The 15,949-nt window shown below is 37.1% G+C and overlaps 1 protein-coding gene across 5 annotated transcripts in view; it reads right to left on the reverse strand.

Moving 5' to 3' along the window:
* Window positions 1–15,949, reverse strand: part of ZNF277 (zinc finger protein 277) — a 130,987-nt gene that overhangs the window by 67,808 nt on the left and 47,230 nt on the right. For 4 of the 5 annotated variants that reach the window (XM_027102157.1, XM_027102159.1, XM_027102158.1 and 1 more), the window contains exon 2: window positions 1,779–1,980. In XM_027102157.1, the coding sequence (XP_026957958.1) occupies window positions 1,779–1,980 (202 nt within the window). The remainder of the gene's footprint in view (window positions 1–1,778; window positions 1,981–15,949) is intronic. The other variant, XM_027102160.1, reaches the window with a different exon arrangement.

Consider the following 15,949-nt stretch of genomic DNA (forward strand, 5'->3'; position numbering starts at 1 on the left):
TACACACATACAAATTTTAATTGAAAACAAAGAATAATGAATGAGAATGAGAAGCACAGAGTGTTTCCTCTGAAGGCATGTAAGAATTAGTTTATTCCAGTAGTTGGTGGCATATATTGTTCATATAACTCTCCTTCCCTATTCTGTCTCTGCCCCCTAACCATACAGCCCCAAAGTCTACTCACAAGTAACAATGCTGAGTGGATGGATATAAGGGGCCATAACAGAGACAGCACACAGCAGACATTCATTATTGGTGCTATGCATCTGAGAAGGCCAAGAAGGGCTAGAGAATAGCTAATATTCCCCCTTTGAGCACTGTGGCTATTTGTCCTTAAAAACAAACTGCCATTCTAGAAGTTTAGAGTACTTAGAAACTTAAATGAAAATTTCTCAAAACAAATTTTACAAATGATAATTAGGTCTTCAGACCAGCATAAATGCCTATTGAAATCTTAAGCTACCGTTGCAGGAAGCTAAGACTTCAAATATATCTTTTGTAATCAAAATATAATTAAAAATTTGGCTACCATTTATTGTGTATAAAAGATATCTCAGACACTGGTGCTATACATGCCCTGTTTTATATAATGCTCAATAATATTATGAGGGCTGGTGTTACCCCCATTCTATAGATGAGAAAACTGATGCTTAGAGTGGTAAGTAGCTTGCTGGAAGCCATGTGGTAAAGAAAGTCACCGAGTCTGCATTTAATCCTAGGCCTTCCAGGTTTCACAGTCTACTCTTAATAATACAGCTTGTTGCTTGCAAAACCCATTCTAAGAAACAAGTTGCCTGCTAAGATAATGTGGTCTGGGAGATACAGAGTTTAGATGCAGGGATTTTATAATATCTGGGCTACTCTAACGTTTTGTAGGGAAATCAATGCAGAACATCTCAAAATGGGACCCTACCAGATATACCAAAATATGTGCTTTCAGTAACTATACAAAGCCAGTTAACTACACTGATATTGTTTATATGGAAAATTATTCCAAATTTCAACTAATAATGACCTGTACATAACTACTCTACTATATCTGCTTAAGAGAAGGCATTTCTCTTAGACAATCACTACCAAGGATTAGTCTAGAATTAGTGACTATAATTAGCTCACTTTGGGGGCCTGGTTGTATAGGTCAGGTTCCTACATTTCACACATGCCCAATGTTGGCAGTTCCTCAACTACTCACATCTACTCTTCATCCTCTTCCTCTAAGTACCTCAGTCACTGACCTTAATTGCTGTCTACTCTTATAGCCCTCTGGCTTGTTGAAAGACTCAATATTTTCCTGGTTTTCAACCATATAACAGCATTTAAGCTGACAGGTGTTTGGATGATAAGCTTTTGGCTTAAAAGGCTCCAAGTATCTCTTTCCCCCAAAACTGCCCTTTGGGTGGCCTTTTACCAAGTCTATTCTCACCTTTCTGGAAGAACTCACTTAGCTGCAGAATGCATAGGTCCTGAAACATGAAAAGAACATCAATCTGATAGAGATCAACAATGTCCAAAATTTCATGGAATGTGGTAAAGGGAATATTATTGACTCTTCGGAAAGTTGGTCTGCTTGCAGAATTTGTAGGACATACAAAGGTATGTGACATTTTCAAACATAACTTACACACTCATGAAGGCAAATAAGTACAAAGTTTAAAAAAGACTAAGGTGAAACCTGATAATATGAATTTTCATATTTCTATAGGAATAATTTTATATATGCTATGCCTTTCCTTTAAGAAATAATAAACAATTCTTTATGGATAAAAACAAAATTTACCTTTGGAAATCAGCAACCAACTTAACATCAGCTATGACAGTCTTATGTTCAATGATCATGTGCTTCAGAAGTTTGTCTTGTTCATCTATAAGAAAATGTTCTTCACAGAAAATACAAGGCACAGATGGAGAACCTTCTAAACTGGTGGTGCCACCTGGATTTTCTGGCAGGGAAAGCGGCTCCAGGATACAATCCTTACTGTCTGGGAGAGACAAAAAGAAAAAGAAAAAAAAAGCTGAAATCAACTCTCTTTAGAAGGATGATTTCTCACCTCCTGCATTAAAAGGATCCTAAAGATATTTACATAATTCCAAAAAAGAAAATACACAGTACCAGAGAGCACGATACTTTATTACCATTTTAAATAGCTTCTGTAACCCAGAGGCAGGGAGTATAACAAAGCAGCTCAAACTCCCCATTTGCCAGCTTGAATTGGGAAAACCCACTTGTCAGGACAGCTGTTCAAGCCTTCTTCTTGGATACTGGCCAATGGCAGAAAATCTAGGGGTACCTGGAGGGGGAAGGCTGCAACACACTGGGTTAAGGTTCTAAGGCCCATTTGTGACCTATGGCTGAAAGTCATCACGCTGGGAGGCAAATGGTATATATTGAGGCTACAGGTGATGCCAGGACAATCTTTTAAGCTGCTTCCTGTTACACCTGCAAACTCTTTCCTGTTTCTGATTATTTGTCATGTGCGAAGAAGACAGGTCTCATATTGGGTTAACACAGCATGTGCTGCGTGGCCCAGGTGGCAATTTTTGATGTTGATTTATATCTATCATTTGATTATATAATTATGTATCATAATTCAAGTTCTTGCAAACAAAGAGATGAATGCTCAATTACTAGACATACATGCTAAACATTTTTCTTGTCTACATTATTCCTTTTCCTAACGTCACCTATAGTATCCTTAAGAGTTGAAGTATGTAAGGTCTACAGCTCTGAATTCAGGGCCTCAAACTATAGCCAGTTGTGTCAGGAGTCCTCTTCAGTCTTCTAGGGTGGAAGGCTGGACCTGTCACCTTACGCAGACTACTGAGTAGTCAGCAACAAGGTAACTAGTGTAAGGCATTTGGCATCTGAGGAAGGGCAGGAGACCTTCTTTGGAAAGAAAGACAGCTATTTCACAAACAGCAATCTTTGGAATTAGGTTACTATTAATTCTACTGTTAAATTTTATTCCTTATTTTTATTTTACTTTACCTATTTTTAAAGGCCTTCTTAATTGAATAATTAATTGAATCAGTTACTGGTACACTGCTGACCATGGCCTAAGAACTGGATAAATGATGTAAGAGGGCAGCATTCATTCACTCACTTAACAAAAATTAGCTGAGTATCTACTGAGTTTTTTCCTGCTTGACTTTGCATGACACTATTCTTACCATCAAGGCCTAACTGCTTGAAATTTGTTTGAAGGTAAAGATAAGTTAAAAGGATAAAGAGAGAGCGAGAATGTATAGGATTTATGGGAGCATGGGGATACAGCAGTCACCTAAGTGAGCTGGAGAGGGAACGTGTCCCATAAGCGATGTCCTCTAATACATCACTCATAATAAAGTAGGCTAAATCAAACTGTTTATCTTAGTTACCTAAAATTATTAAATACCTGGAAAGAAGAAAACAGGGTACACATGACAATAGGGAGAATATTAAAAATATTTAAGCACTTTAGAAGCACTATTAGTAAGACTGGTGTGTTACCCATTATTATATTCATTAAATTAGGTAATGAAATCAAGTTCTGGAATGCTATAGCTCTTTAGTTGCAGGATATATTTTTCAGTTATAGGTTAAGTTCTGCAGGAACTTAAACCTGCATGTGAAAAATAGGATGGGGAAAAAGGTAAGTGATATACTCATGAAACTCTGTAATAATATTTTACGTTCCCTAGAATAGGAAAACAAAAGGCAGCTATTCTAAATAAACGTTAGTAACATTACCTGCCATCTAGGAAATAACAAGTACTGTACTATATTCTTCTTCCCAAATTTGATTGAGGTATCTGTAAATTCATTTTTCTTAACTGAAGAAAGCAAACACTATATTAATAATCACCACCAACAGCAAGAACTAACCTTACTAGGTGTTTGCTATTTGTAAATTACCAGCAAAGTGTTTTAGGGCACTTTCTCAATTAACCCTAACTACCTTATTCGATTAGTACTATTACAACCTCCATCTTCCAGATGAGAATTGAGGCTTAGAAAAGTTAAATAATTTCCCCAAGTCACAGTGTTAGTAAATAGCCTAAACTTACTAATTTGAGCCTAAATTCAAACACTACATTTTTCTGCCTCCAACCCCAAAAGGCAATTCCTCAACTGTGTTTCTTGTTAAACTATGTTCAGTGCTGTTTTGAATTCATATGTACTTGTAAGTCATACTAAATTTATATGCATTCTGCCGTGTCCTGCAGCCTCCCCCATACCACCTCCACCAGCAACTCTTAAACCTCAGTAGCCCACATCCTTCAAAACCACTGGGTACTCTACCATTGTCTTCTTTCCTGAGACTTTACTGCAAACTCTCTACTATTCTTCTGTGGCTCATGTCTCTTCCCTTTTGTTTGTTCAATGCCAGTTTCTCTTTTTTCAAATTATTCCTCAGAGAAGGGACCTAAATGTTCACACATACTAGAACCAAATTGCTTACTGTCACTGTAAGGGTATACAGGAGCAAAATCATGAATCTACAGATTTCATGTATGAGGAACTTGTGGTTTGAGAGGTACTAAGTTGTATTTGGGAACTTGAGTTGCTATACATCCATAAAATAAAAAAAATTAATAGAAAAAAACATTTTTAGATCTCAAGGTTCTACAATTTTCTCCTGATTCCATAATCATTTAGCACTGTGTTCAAATTTATAACAGCATTGATCATAAGAAGTAATCTGTTTACCTTCAGACTGTTAGTCTCTGGAAGACAAGGTGAGTCCTGGTCATCTTTATTTACTTGGCACAAATACTGTGCATTATTATCCTACCATGAGTACCCACCATCACTGTGTTTACTTTGTGCCAGGCATTGTTAAGCACTTTACAGGTACAGTATTAATTCAATTAACCCTTACGGTAATCCTATGACAGAGAGTCAATTTCTACTCTTATTTTACAGTTGAGGAAACTTAGTCACTGAAAGGCTAAGTGACTTGCCCTTCAGATAGCTAGTAAGTGGTCGAGTCAGGATTTGAATCCAAGCAGTTCGGCTCAAGCATTTGCACTCTCAACCTATACCTAACTCTAAGGAGTTTAGACCTTTCCTTATAGGAGGGGTCTCTCCTGTTTTAAACTGATATGGGGAGAATGGATTGGAAAGAAGACAAGTCTAAAGATGGGGAGACCGACCAGTTAGGAGACTACTGCAGATGTCCAAGTTTGAGAGCTTGTCTGAAGCAGCAACGTTAGCAGTGCTTAGAAGAGAGGAATAGAGAAGAGGCTACAAAGATGAAACTGACAGTTCCTGATTAATGGCTGGCCACAGGGAGTAAAGGAGAAGGAGATGAGGAAGACTCCCAGGTTTCTGGCTGGAAAGACTGTATGAATGGGGGTACCAGTCACAAATCTAGAAATACATGTAGAGAAGCAGAATTTTTGTTTTCTGAGAGGGATGGATAATGAGTTAAGTTTTAGATAGCTCAGGTGATCTGCTCAGAATTTAGATATTCCTGACAGGGCTTGTGGACAAAGGCAGCAGTAACTGGTGTCTCATGTGATGCACCTGTGCTATTCTTTGTGTTTGCCAGCTGTCCCTCACTCTGTCCCCCCACCTTCGCCCCACGGCTGCTTGTGGGCTTGACCTACTCCATCTCTCCATGCTCAACAATACAAATATCTCTGTTGTAATTAATTGTTTTCATGTATATCTCTGCCACTAGGGTAGTCTAGTGAATTCCTCAAGGTCAAGCACTAAGTCTTACTTATTTTCAGGTCTCTGGTATCGATTATACAGTGCCTGAAACATAGATTGTATTTCACAAGTGTTTGCTGAACAAAGAAATAAAAGAATGAATAATGGACCAGAGGTACTTACAACTAGAGTTACACCTTTAACTCAGTTTCTAGGTAAATTCTATTTTAGGGAACACCTCTGGCTGTCTGTCTTTAGGAGAACTTTTTCTGCCCAGGATTGAGAGTAGTCCAACTATAATTATAGCCAGATATTCAGTCCTGTGAGCCTTGGTGTTAACAGGCCCACTGCTAATTAATAAATAATGATGTAAAAATTACATTGAATTCTGAGATAACAATAAATACTATTGAGTGTAATAAAAGTATTTCATCTTTAATTAGGGATTTCAAAATTATTTTTAATTTTTCATGTAAAGATACTCTCTAGTAAAGAAGGAACAAGCATCATTTGGAATGCTGAGTCAGTTATAACCACTCCATCTGAGGATGTTTCTGTGGGATAGACCCCAATCCTCTGTATATATTTTACTTTAGAGCAGTGACTTCCAAATTAAGTTTCATCACCTGGGAGGCTTTTTAAAAGTAGTGATTTCAAGACCTTACTGTAGACAGAGGAACTGTAATTTTTACCAAGCAGTAGTCTCTACACTGAAGCCTGGGAATCAGTGGTTCAGAGGATGATCACATGGGGACTGTGGGTCTCCTGATCATATATATACCAGAGTGTGGATACCTTGGACTCATGGAAAAATCCATAAGTTAGGTGACAATGCCTTGTGGCAAAGCTAACTTTATAGTGTAGTCTGTCCTAGAGAGAGCCCCTCAAATGCTAAGCACCGTGTCAGCAGAGGAAACTCAGTAAGATCTAACAGTTTATTTCCAGCTGTCACCACAAGAATCATATCTACATCTTACCACATGGTAAAAAGACAACAGACGCAGAAATACGTAATTCTTTGCTACAAGAACTTTGAACTCTAAAAGGCCAAAGGAAGTAAATTATATCTAGCTCCTTTCAGCAAAGAGGCAAAGTATCATTGGAAATTCTGCTTTGGCTCAAAATCTGCTTCCCACATTTGTTACAAATTAACAACAAATTATCTGCTCTAGTTCTCACTTTGAACAGCAACTCTGTTCAAATGAACTGTAAAAAATACCACTCCGAAAGAGCTGAGTTTTTGAGGAGATCCTATGCTGATTATAAACAATTTTACTGACTCTGGGTAAGATCCTCAAAGTGTCAAATTATTATTCTAGGGTAGTGCTTTTCAAAGCTTAATATGCATATAATCACCTGGAGATTTTGTTGAAATGCACCTGATTCAGTAGGTGTGGCGGCCAGGGAACTGTGCCAATCAAATCTCTTGCTGTTGTGACCATAATGCAAAGAAGGCCTTGGGTGCTGTGCTCTGAAATCCCACTTGCACTGAAGCCAAGCTTTCCATACACTGCTTTCATTAAATGATTGGAGGCAGCAGAAATAGCAAGGCAGACTCATTCCTGTGAGAGATGGAACTTCACTGACATGGGACACTGGCTGGAGGACTCCCCACTGGCTTGCCAGAAACTTGCTTAGAACTGTGCTGTACTCTGAGCTCCTACACAACCCTCCTTACCCTCTTTCCTTCACACAGGTCAGACCTACCTCTCCTTCTTCCCTCTGGCGTCTTCCCTAACAAATCTCTTCAACGTCAAATTCCATCTTAGTGTGTGCTTCTTGGAGTACATGAACTAACAAAGTTGGCCTAAGAGGTAGACAGGATTGAAATTCTACATGTCTCAGTTCCCAGATGTTGTCAGCCCACTCATTCACAAACCACACTTTGAGTAGCAAAGTTCTATCTAGGGAACAAACCAGTCATGAATTCATAATATACGTATATGCTAAAATAGGCAGCTCTAGACTTTGCAATATATCATTACTGCCAAACAAATAGCTGGCTGCTGGTGCTTTGAAGAAAAAATAAGAAGACTGAGGTTTCTGTCTCCCTTAAGTTGAATGAGAGAAGAAAAGCCCAGATCAACAAATAATTGATAAGAACTTTTACAGCATTCCATCCTAAGGAACTGTAGAACACCTCACACATCATTTCCCCTTTAAAGAAGTCCCTGCAAACATTATCATCACACCACCACTGAAACTGTGAAAACGAAGCAGTAATTTGGTGATACACTCAACCCAGATAAAATTGATTTAGTTGCTACTCTCATCACACTCTGATCATCTAATTGATATCTATCATAAAAACTGGAATATCGAGATAGGTGGAGTGTTTTTGTTTGTTTTTACTGTTTTAATTCTGAAAACACTGTAAACATACTCTAGTTTCCAAAGTAAACATTTCCTTTACATTTGTTCTTTATATATATTAGTGTAATTTATTTGATTATAGCTCACTTCCGTATTTTAACAAGTCTGGATAATATTTTCAGGCCTGTTCTCTAAGCTTTTGATCTGACAGATATCATATATTTCCATAGGATTTCAATGCCTAATCAATCTCACTGATTATATGCTGATTTTATTCTAAAAATTAAACTCCAAGAAGGTAACTTTATTTCTAAATTCTTGAGAGTATTTTGCTCTTACACCAAAAAATGGTCTTCTACTTCCTAAACAAGTCAGTTCTTTGATTTCTAAGAGTGGCTCCCCAGCAGATGCATTTGGAAAATTGCAAAGACCAGGTCTAGTCTTTTTAACCATTATCAATCTCTTAAATTCAGAGTAAGAATACAACACCCTTATTTAATTACCCCTGGGCTAATAATTCATCTTGTAAATTAATGAGGCCCCAAATATAAAAGATTAATTTACTATACTCCTACTAAAAGTGGGAAGGCTGGGGGATGGACTTAGAACTCATCTATACAGCTGGAAAGTTTGCCACTTCCTCTGGTATAAAAACAGTTACAAACATAGTCAACCCTTAAACCTAATAAACCCATGCTTGAAAATTAAAGGAGCTAATTTAACAGGCAAAAAGCTATGAAAACTTTATTACAGCATCACCTATAAAGTAAAGTAATGGAAACAACCTAAATGTCACACAAATGAAAACTGTTCTATAATATCTGGCATATCTGTGCTATATAACATTATGCATTTGCTAACTGGCAATTATAAACATACATGTACATACACTCAAATGCAAGTACAAGGTTTGAAAGAGAATATACAAAACAATGAGATTATGAATGCATTTATTTGCCCCCAATTTTTTTAACACTGAAAAATTCTTAAATAAAAAGCATGCCAACTGATGAGTTCCTAAATGTGACTGTGACAGATAAGAGAAAGCAGTAGAGCAAGCACCGTTTTATTCAGTCACTTTCTAAGTCTTAAGATCTAAGATGAAAAATTTTGATTATATTTACCATTTAAAAATTGAATGCCTATTATGCATCACGTTAATTCTAGATACTAAAAGAAATACAAAGATTATTAATAAAAATACCTATCCTGAAGAAATTGTTAGTCTAGAAGAAAATATGAGACAACTGTACAAACAATTATAATACAGGTTAACATATGTGAAGTTGACCATATAAATCAAGGGCTTAGAATAGGGAGGAAAAAAAACCCTTAAAACTGGAGAAATAAAGCGTAGTCATCACAGAGGATTCCTGAAATGGTAAAGAATTCCAGCAAGTACATATGGGTAGTTAAAAAATCAAAATAGTCCAAATAGTGCTAGAGTCTAAGTAAGAAAAAGCTGTAAAGGTAGATGGATCACATGTTGGTGAGCCTTAATGCCAGGCCAAAGATTTATATTTAATTTGAAAGTTGTGAGTAGATCCTGATGGTCTTTAATCAAGGAAGTAACACAACATATTAAGTCACAAAACAAGTCTCAACAAAAGGAAAACACAAGATACCAAAACCTGTGGGATGCAGGAAAACCAGGAAAGTTTATAGTGGTAAATGAGTATGTTAAAAGGAAAAACGATCTCCCATAAACAAACTTTGTAACTCAAGGAACTAGTCAAAGAAGAGCAAACCAAGCTCCAATTTAGCAGAAGGAAACAAATAAGATTGGGACAGAAATAAATGAAATAGAGAATAGAAAAAATATAGAAAAAAATCAACAAAAATAAGAGTTGGCGTTTTTTTTTTTTTTTGCGGTACGCGGGCCTCTCACTGTTGTGGCCTCTCCCGCTGTGGAGCACAGGCTCCGGACGCGCAGGCTCAGCGGCCATGGCTCACGGGCCCAGCCGCTCCGCGGCATGTGGGATCCTCCCGGACCGGGGCACGAACCCATGTCCCCTGCATCGGCAGGCAGACTCTCAACCACTGCGCCACCAGGGAAGCCCAGAGTGGGTGTTTTTTTAAAAGGTAAACTCAAAATCAGGAATGAAAGAGGGAGATATTATAACTGATAACACAGAAATACAAAGGATCATGAGGGGCTGCTATAAATAATTATACTTATACTCCAACAAACTGGATAACCTAGAAGAAATGGATACATTCTTAGAAACATACAATATTCCAAACCTGAATCACTGAAGAAATAGAAAATCTGTAACTGTAAGGAGACTGAGTCAGTAATGAAAAAACTCCCAACAAAGAAAAGCCCAGGAACAAATGGCTTCACAGGAGAATTCTATCAAACACTTAAAGAATTAGTGCCAATTCTTCTCAAACTCCTCCAAAATACTGAAGAGGAAGGAACACTTCCAAACTCATTTTATGAGGCCAGCATTACCATGATACCAAAGCGAGACAGACACTACAAGAAAATTACAGACTAATATCCCTAATGTATAAAGATGCAAAAGTCTTCAACAAAATACCAGCAAACCAAATTCAACAGCACATTACAAGGATCATACACCATAATCAAGTGGAATTTATCCTTGGGATGCAAGAATGGTTAAGCATATGAAAATCAATCAATATGATACACCACATTAACAGTATGAAAGACATAAATCACAGGATCACCTCAATAGATGGAAAAAAAGCATTTGACAGAATTCAACATCCTTTCATGATAAAAACACTCAACAAACTAGAAAAAGAAGGAAACTGTCTCAACATAATGAAGGCAATATATATAAAAAGCTCATAATATTTACAACTGTTAAAAACTGAAAACTTTCCCTCTAAGATGAGGAACAAGGTAAGGATGCCCACTCTTGCCATTTATATTCAACATAATACTGGAAGTCCTAACTAGAGAAATTAGGCAAGAAACAAACAAGAAACAAACAAACAAAAAAGGCATCCAAATCAGAAAAGAAGTAAAATTATGTTTGCAGATTACATGATCTTATATTACTATAGAGAGTATACACACACAGAAAAAAATGCTTACAACTAATAAACAAATTCAGTAAAGTTGCAGGACAAGTAACATACAAAAATCAGTTGTGTTTCTATACACCAACAATGAACTTTCTGAAAAGGAAATTAAAACAATTCTATTTACAATAGTATCAAAAAGAATAAAATATGTAGGAATAAACTTAACCAAAGAGGCAAAAAGACTTGTACACCGAAAACTACAAAACACTGATGAAAGATACAAATATAATTGGAAAGACAGCGTATGTTCATGGATAGGAAGATGTAAAATGTTATATTGTCCAAACTACCCAAAGCAATCTACAGATTCAATGCAATTTCTATCAAATTCCTTTGGCTTTTTTTTTTTTTTTGCAGAAATAGAAAAAAAAAACATTAAAATTCATATGGAAACACAAAGGACCGTGAATAGCCAAAACAACCTTGAGAAAGAAGAACAAAGCTAGAGGTCTTCCACTTCCTGACTTCAAAACATCCTACAAAGCTACAGTAGTCAAAACAGTATGTACTCGCTTAATGAGATGTATATAGATCAAGGAACAGAATAGAGAGCCCAGAAATAAACCCAAACACATAGTGTCAAATGACCTTTGACAAAGATGCCAAGACTACAGTGCAATAAAGGATAGTTTTTTCAACAACCATTCATTAAAAAATACTATTATTGGGTAAACTGGATATTCACGTGTAAAAGATGAAACTGGACGCTTACCTTATTCCACACACAAAAAATCAACTCAAAATAAAATAAAGACTTAAATATAAAACCTGAACTTATAAAACTCCTAGAAGAAAATATAGGAAAAAAACTTCCTAATATTGGCCTTGGCAATGATTTTTTTTAAATTTTTATTTATTTATTTTAACATCTTTATTGGAGTATAATTGCTTTACAATGGTGTGTTAGTTTCTGCTTTATAACAAAGTGAATCAGCTATACATATACTTATAACCCCATATCTCCTCCCTCTTGTGTCTCCCTCCCATCCTCTCTATCCCACCCCTCTAGGTGGCCACAAAGCACCGAGCTGATCTCCCTGTGCTATGCAACTGCTTCCCACTAGCTAACCATTTTACATTTGGTAGTGTATATATGTCCATGTCACTCTCTCACTTTGTCCCAGCTTACCCTTCCCCCTCCCTGTGTCCTCAAGTCCATTCTCTATGTCTGCATCTTTTTTTTTTTTTAATATGTCTGCATCTTTATACCTGTCCTGCCCCTAAGTTCTTCAGAACCATTTTTTTTTAGATTCTATATACATGTTAGCATATGGTATTTGTTTTTCTCTTTCTGACTTACTTCACTCTGTATGACAGTCTCTAGGTCCATCCACCTCACTGCAAATAACTCAATTTCATTTTTTTATGCCTGAGTAATATTCCATTGTATATATGTGCCACATCTTCTTTATCCATTCATCTGTCCATGGGCACTTAGGTTGCTTCCATGTCCTGGATATTGTAAATAGGGCTGCAATGAACATTGTGGTACATGACTCTTTTTGAATTATGGTTTTCTCAGGGTATATGCCCAGTAGTGGGATTGCTGGGTCATATGGTAGTTCTATTTTTAGTTTTTTAAGGAACCTCCATACTGTTCTCCATAGTGGCTGTATCAATTTACATTTCTACCAACAGTGTAAGAGGGTTCCCTTTCCTCCACACCCTCTCCAGCATTTATTGTTTGTAGATTTTTTGATGATGGCCATTCTGACTGGTGTGAGGTGATACCCCATTGTAGTTTTGATTTGCACTTCTCTAATGATTAGTGATGTTGAGCATCCTTTCACGTGTTTGTTGGCAATCTGTATATCTTCTTTGGAGAAGTGTCTATTTAGATCTTCTGCACATTTTTGGATTGGTTTTTGTTTTGTTTTGTTTTGTTTTGGCGGTACGCGGGCCTCTCACTGTTGTTGCCTCTCCCATTGCAGAGCACAGGCTCCAGACGCGCAGGCTCAGTGGCCATGGCTCACGGGCCTAGCCGCTCCGCAGCATGTGGGATCTTCCCGTATCGGGGCACGAACCCATGTCCCCTGCATTGGCAGGTGGACTCTCAACCACTGCACCACCAGGGAAGCCCTGTTTGTTTTTTAGATATTGAACTGCATGAGCTGCTTGCATATTTTGGAGATTAATTCTTTGTCAGTTGCTTCATTTGCAAATATTTTCTCCCATTCTGAGGGTGGCAATGATTTCTTGAATATGACACCAAAGTGTAGGCAACGAAAACAATAGATAAGTAGGACTACATGAAACTACAAAGTTTCTGCATAGCAAAGGAAAAAAAAAAGACAACAAAACGATCTATGGAATGGGAGACAATATTTGCAAACCGTATAACTGCAAAAGGGTTAATATCCAAAATACCCAAGTAACTCATAAAACTCAAAAGCAAAAACAAATAACCCAATTAAAAAATGGGCAAAGGACCTGAATAGACACTTCTCTAAAGAAGACATACAAATAGCCCACAGGTATATGAAAAGGTGCTCAACATCACTAATCACCAGGGAAATGCAAATCAAAGTATAATGAGATACTACCTCACATCTGTTAGAATGACTATCATCAAAAATACACGAGATAAGTGTTGACAAGGGTATGGAGAAAAAGAAAATCTGTACAGTGTTCTTGGAATGTAAACTGCTACAGCTATTGCAGAAAACAGGATGGAGGGTCCTCAAAAAATTAAAAACAGAACTACCATATAATCCAGCAGTATATATCAAGGAGAACTGAAAACAGGATGTGAAGAGATTTGCACTTCCATGTTCAACAAAGCCTTATTCACAATAGCCAAGAGGTGCAAACAGCCTACGTGTCCATCGACATATGAACGGATAAAGAAGTTGTGGTACAGATATACAATGAAACATTATTCAGCCTTATAAAAGGACATTCTGTCATACAGTACAACATGGATGAAACTGAAAGACATGTAAGTGAACTAAGCCAATCACAAAAGGATGAATACTGCATGATTCCATTTATATGAGCTATTTAAAGTGGTGACACTCATAGAAGCATAAGTAGAACGGTGGTCGTCAGGAGATGGAGGAGGGGAAGATGGGGAGTAGTTGTTCAATGAGTATAGAGTTTTGGTTATGCAAGATGAAAAAGTCCTAGAGATCCACTATACAACAATGTGCATATACTTAAAAATACTGTACACTTGGTCCCATTAACCAATCCTGGGTGAGTTACTTAACGTCAAGTCTGTTTCTACAGCATAAAATGGATTAATTATACTAGTTACCTGATGGAGTTGTTATGAGGGTTAATTGAGGAAACTGATGTAAAGCACATGGGTGGTCGACACATTAGTGCAATAAAGGTTAGCTCCCATTATTACTACTGATAATAATGAGTATGGCTGTAAGTTTGAGGATGGAGAGAGACAGGCATCATATGCACTGAGGTGTACTGCAATTCCTGTACATTAATTCAAAATACACATTCCATGGTCCTTAAGTAGATCTAAAGCACCAAGTCATGTAAGAGTGGATCCCAGACTTCTAACAAAGAATAAGCTCACTTCATAACTGTCTATTTACTCTTAAGTCCTGATTATATAGTTAAAATTCAAAGGCTTTTACATTCTCTTGATCACCTTGCTATTTCTGTAGCATATTACAATAAAAGAAAACACGATGAGATTTTTATACAGAGATAAGGGAAGTTGAAGGAATTTATACTGACAGCCTCAATTTTCTGAACATAGGAGGTGAGGTCTCCAACTACACTGAAGACAAGAACTTAAGGAAAAAATGGAAAAGATTTAGAACTACTACTAACGGAAAATGCAATTTAGAAAAAAATCATTGTAGAATAGTCCTGAAGGTCCAGCTGAGGTTAGCTAGCTGCCTTACTTTGAGTCCTATTTATATTTCGGGAACAGATCTGTATTGTGTCAAAAAGAGCTTGACTTTTCTTACAACATATATGTTCTGGGTTGTCAAATCATGCAGCTCTACAGAAATACTTATACATAAATACACATAATGATAAGATTTTTAAATAGAGTATTTTAGAAACACCTAACCCAGTGCTGTCCAAAAGAACCTATTGAGAGAAAGGAAATGTTCTATATCTGCTTTGTCCTATTGGCTATTGTCCATGGTGGCCATTAGCTACATGTGGTTATTGAGCATTGAGAATGTGGACAGTGAGACTGAGGAACTTCAATTTTGTTTAATTTTAATTAAATAGCCACATGTGATTATTGGCTATCATATTTGACAGAGCAGATCTAATTAATGCAGAAGACCTTAATCTTAGGGTCCATGAACACCTACACGATTCAGACTCAATCTGTAGAGTTCAATGTGAAATTGTATTCAAAATTATGTGTGTATGAATTTTTCTAGGAAGGTCTTTTTTTTTTTTTTTTTTTGTGGTATGCAGGCCTCTCACTGTTGTGGCCTCTCCCGTTGGGGAGCACAGGCTCCGGACGCACAGGCTCAGCAGCCATGGCTCACGGGCCCAGCTTCTCTGTGGCATGTGGGATCTTCCTAGACCGGGGCACGAACCTGTGTCCCCTGCATTGGCAGGCGGACTCTCAACTACTGCACCACCAGGGAAGCCCTAGGAAGGTCTTTTGATTTAATTCTTAAAGGGTTCTGGTGACTCCAAAAAGTTTTAAAACCATGCATCCTGTCACTTACACTATATTTTTTATCATTTAGTCTAACATTTTTATTTACAACGTGTATGTGAATAGTGTCCTTATTTTGGGATTTCAAGCAATTACATAACTAAATGAACCACCATTTTGCAACAGGATTTAGATGACCTCACTTTGCAGGCAGAGCAGAAGGAGACACCCTGAAGACAGAACAGGCAATACTTATATAGGGTATAATATAGAAACTACAAACAAATCCCCTGGCAAAAGTAATTTTTTAAATTGGTTATCACAGTGCCTGAAATCTCCACCATTAACA

The sequence above is a fragment of the Aethalodelphis obliquidens genome, unplaced genomic scaffold (genome assembly GCF_003676395.1).
Source record: "Aethalodelphis obliquidens isolate GAN/ISIS:26980383/991018 unplaced genomic scaffold, ASM367639v1 scaffold5, whole genome shotgun sequence".
In the NCBI taxonomy this organism is placed as follows: Eukaryota; Metazoa; Chordata; class Mammalia; order Artiodactyla; family Delphinidae; genus Aethalodelphis; species Aethalodelphis obliquidens.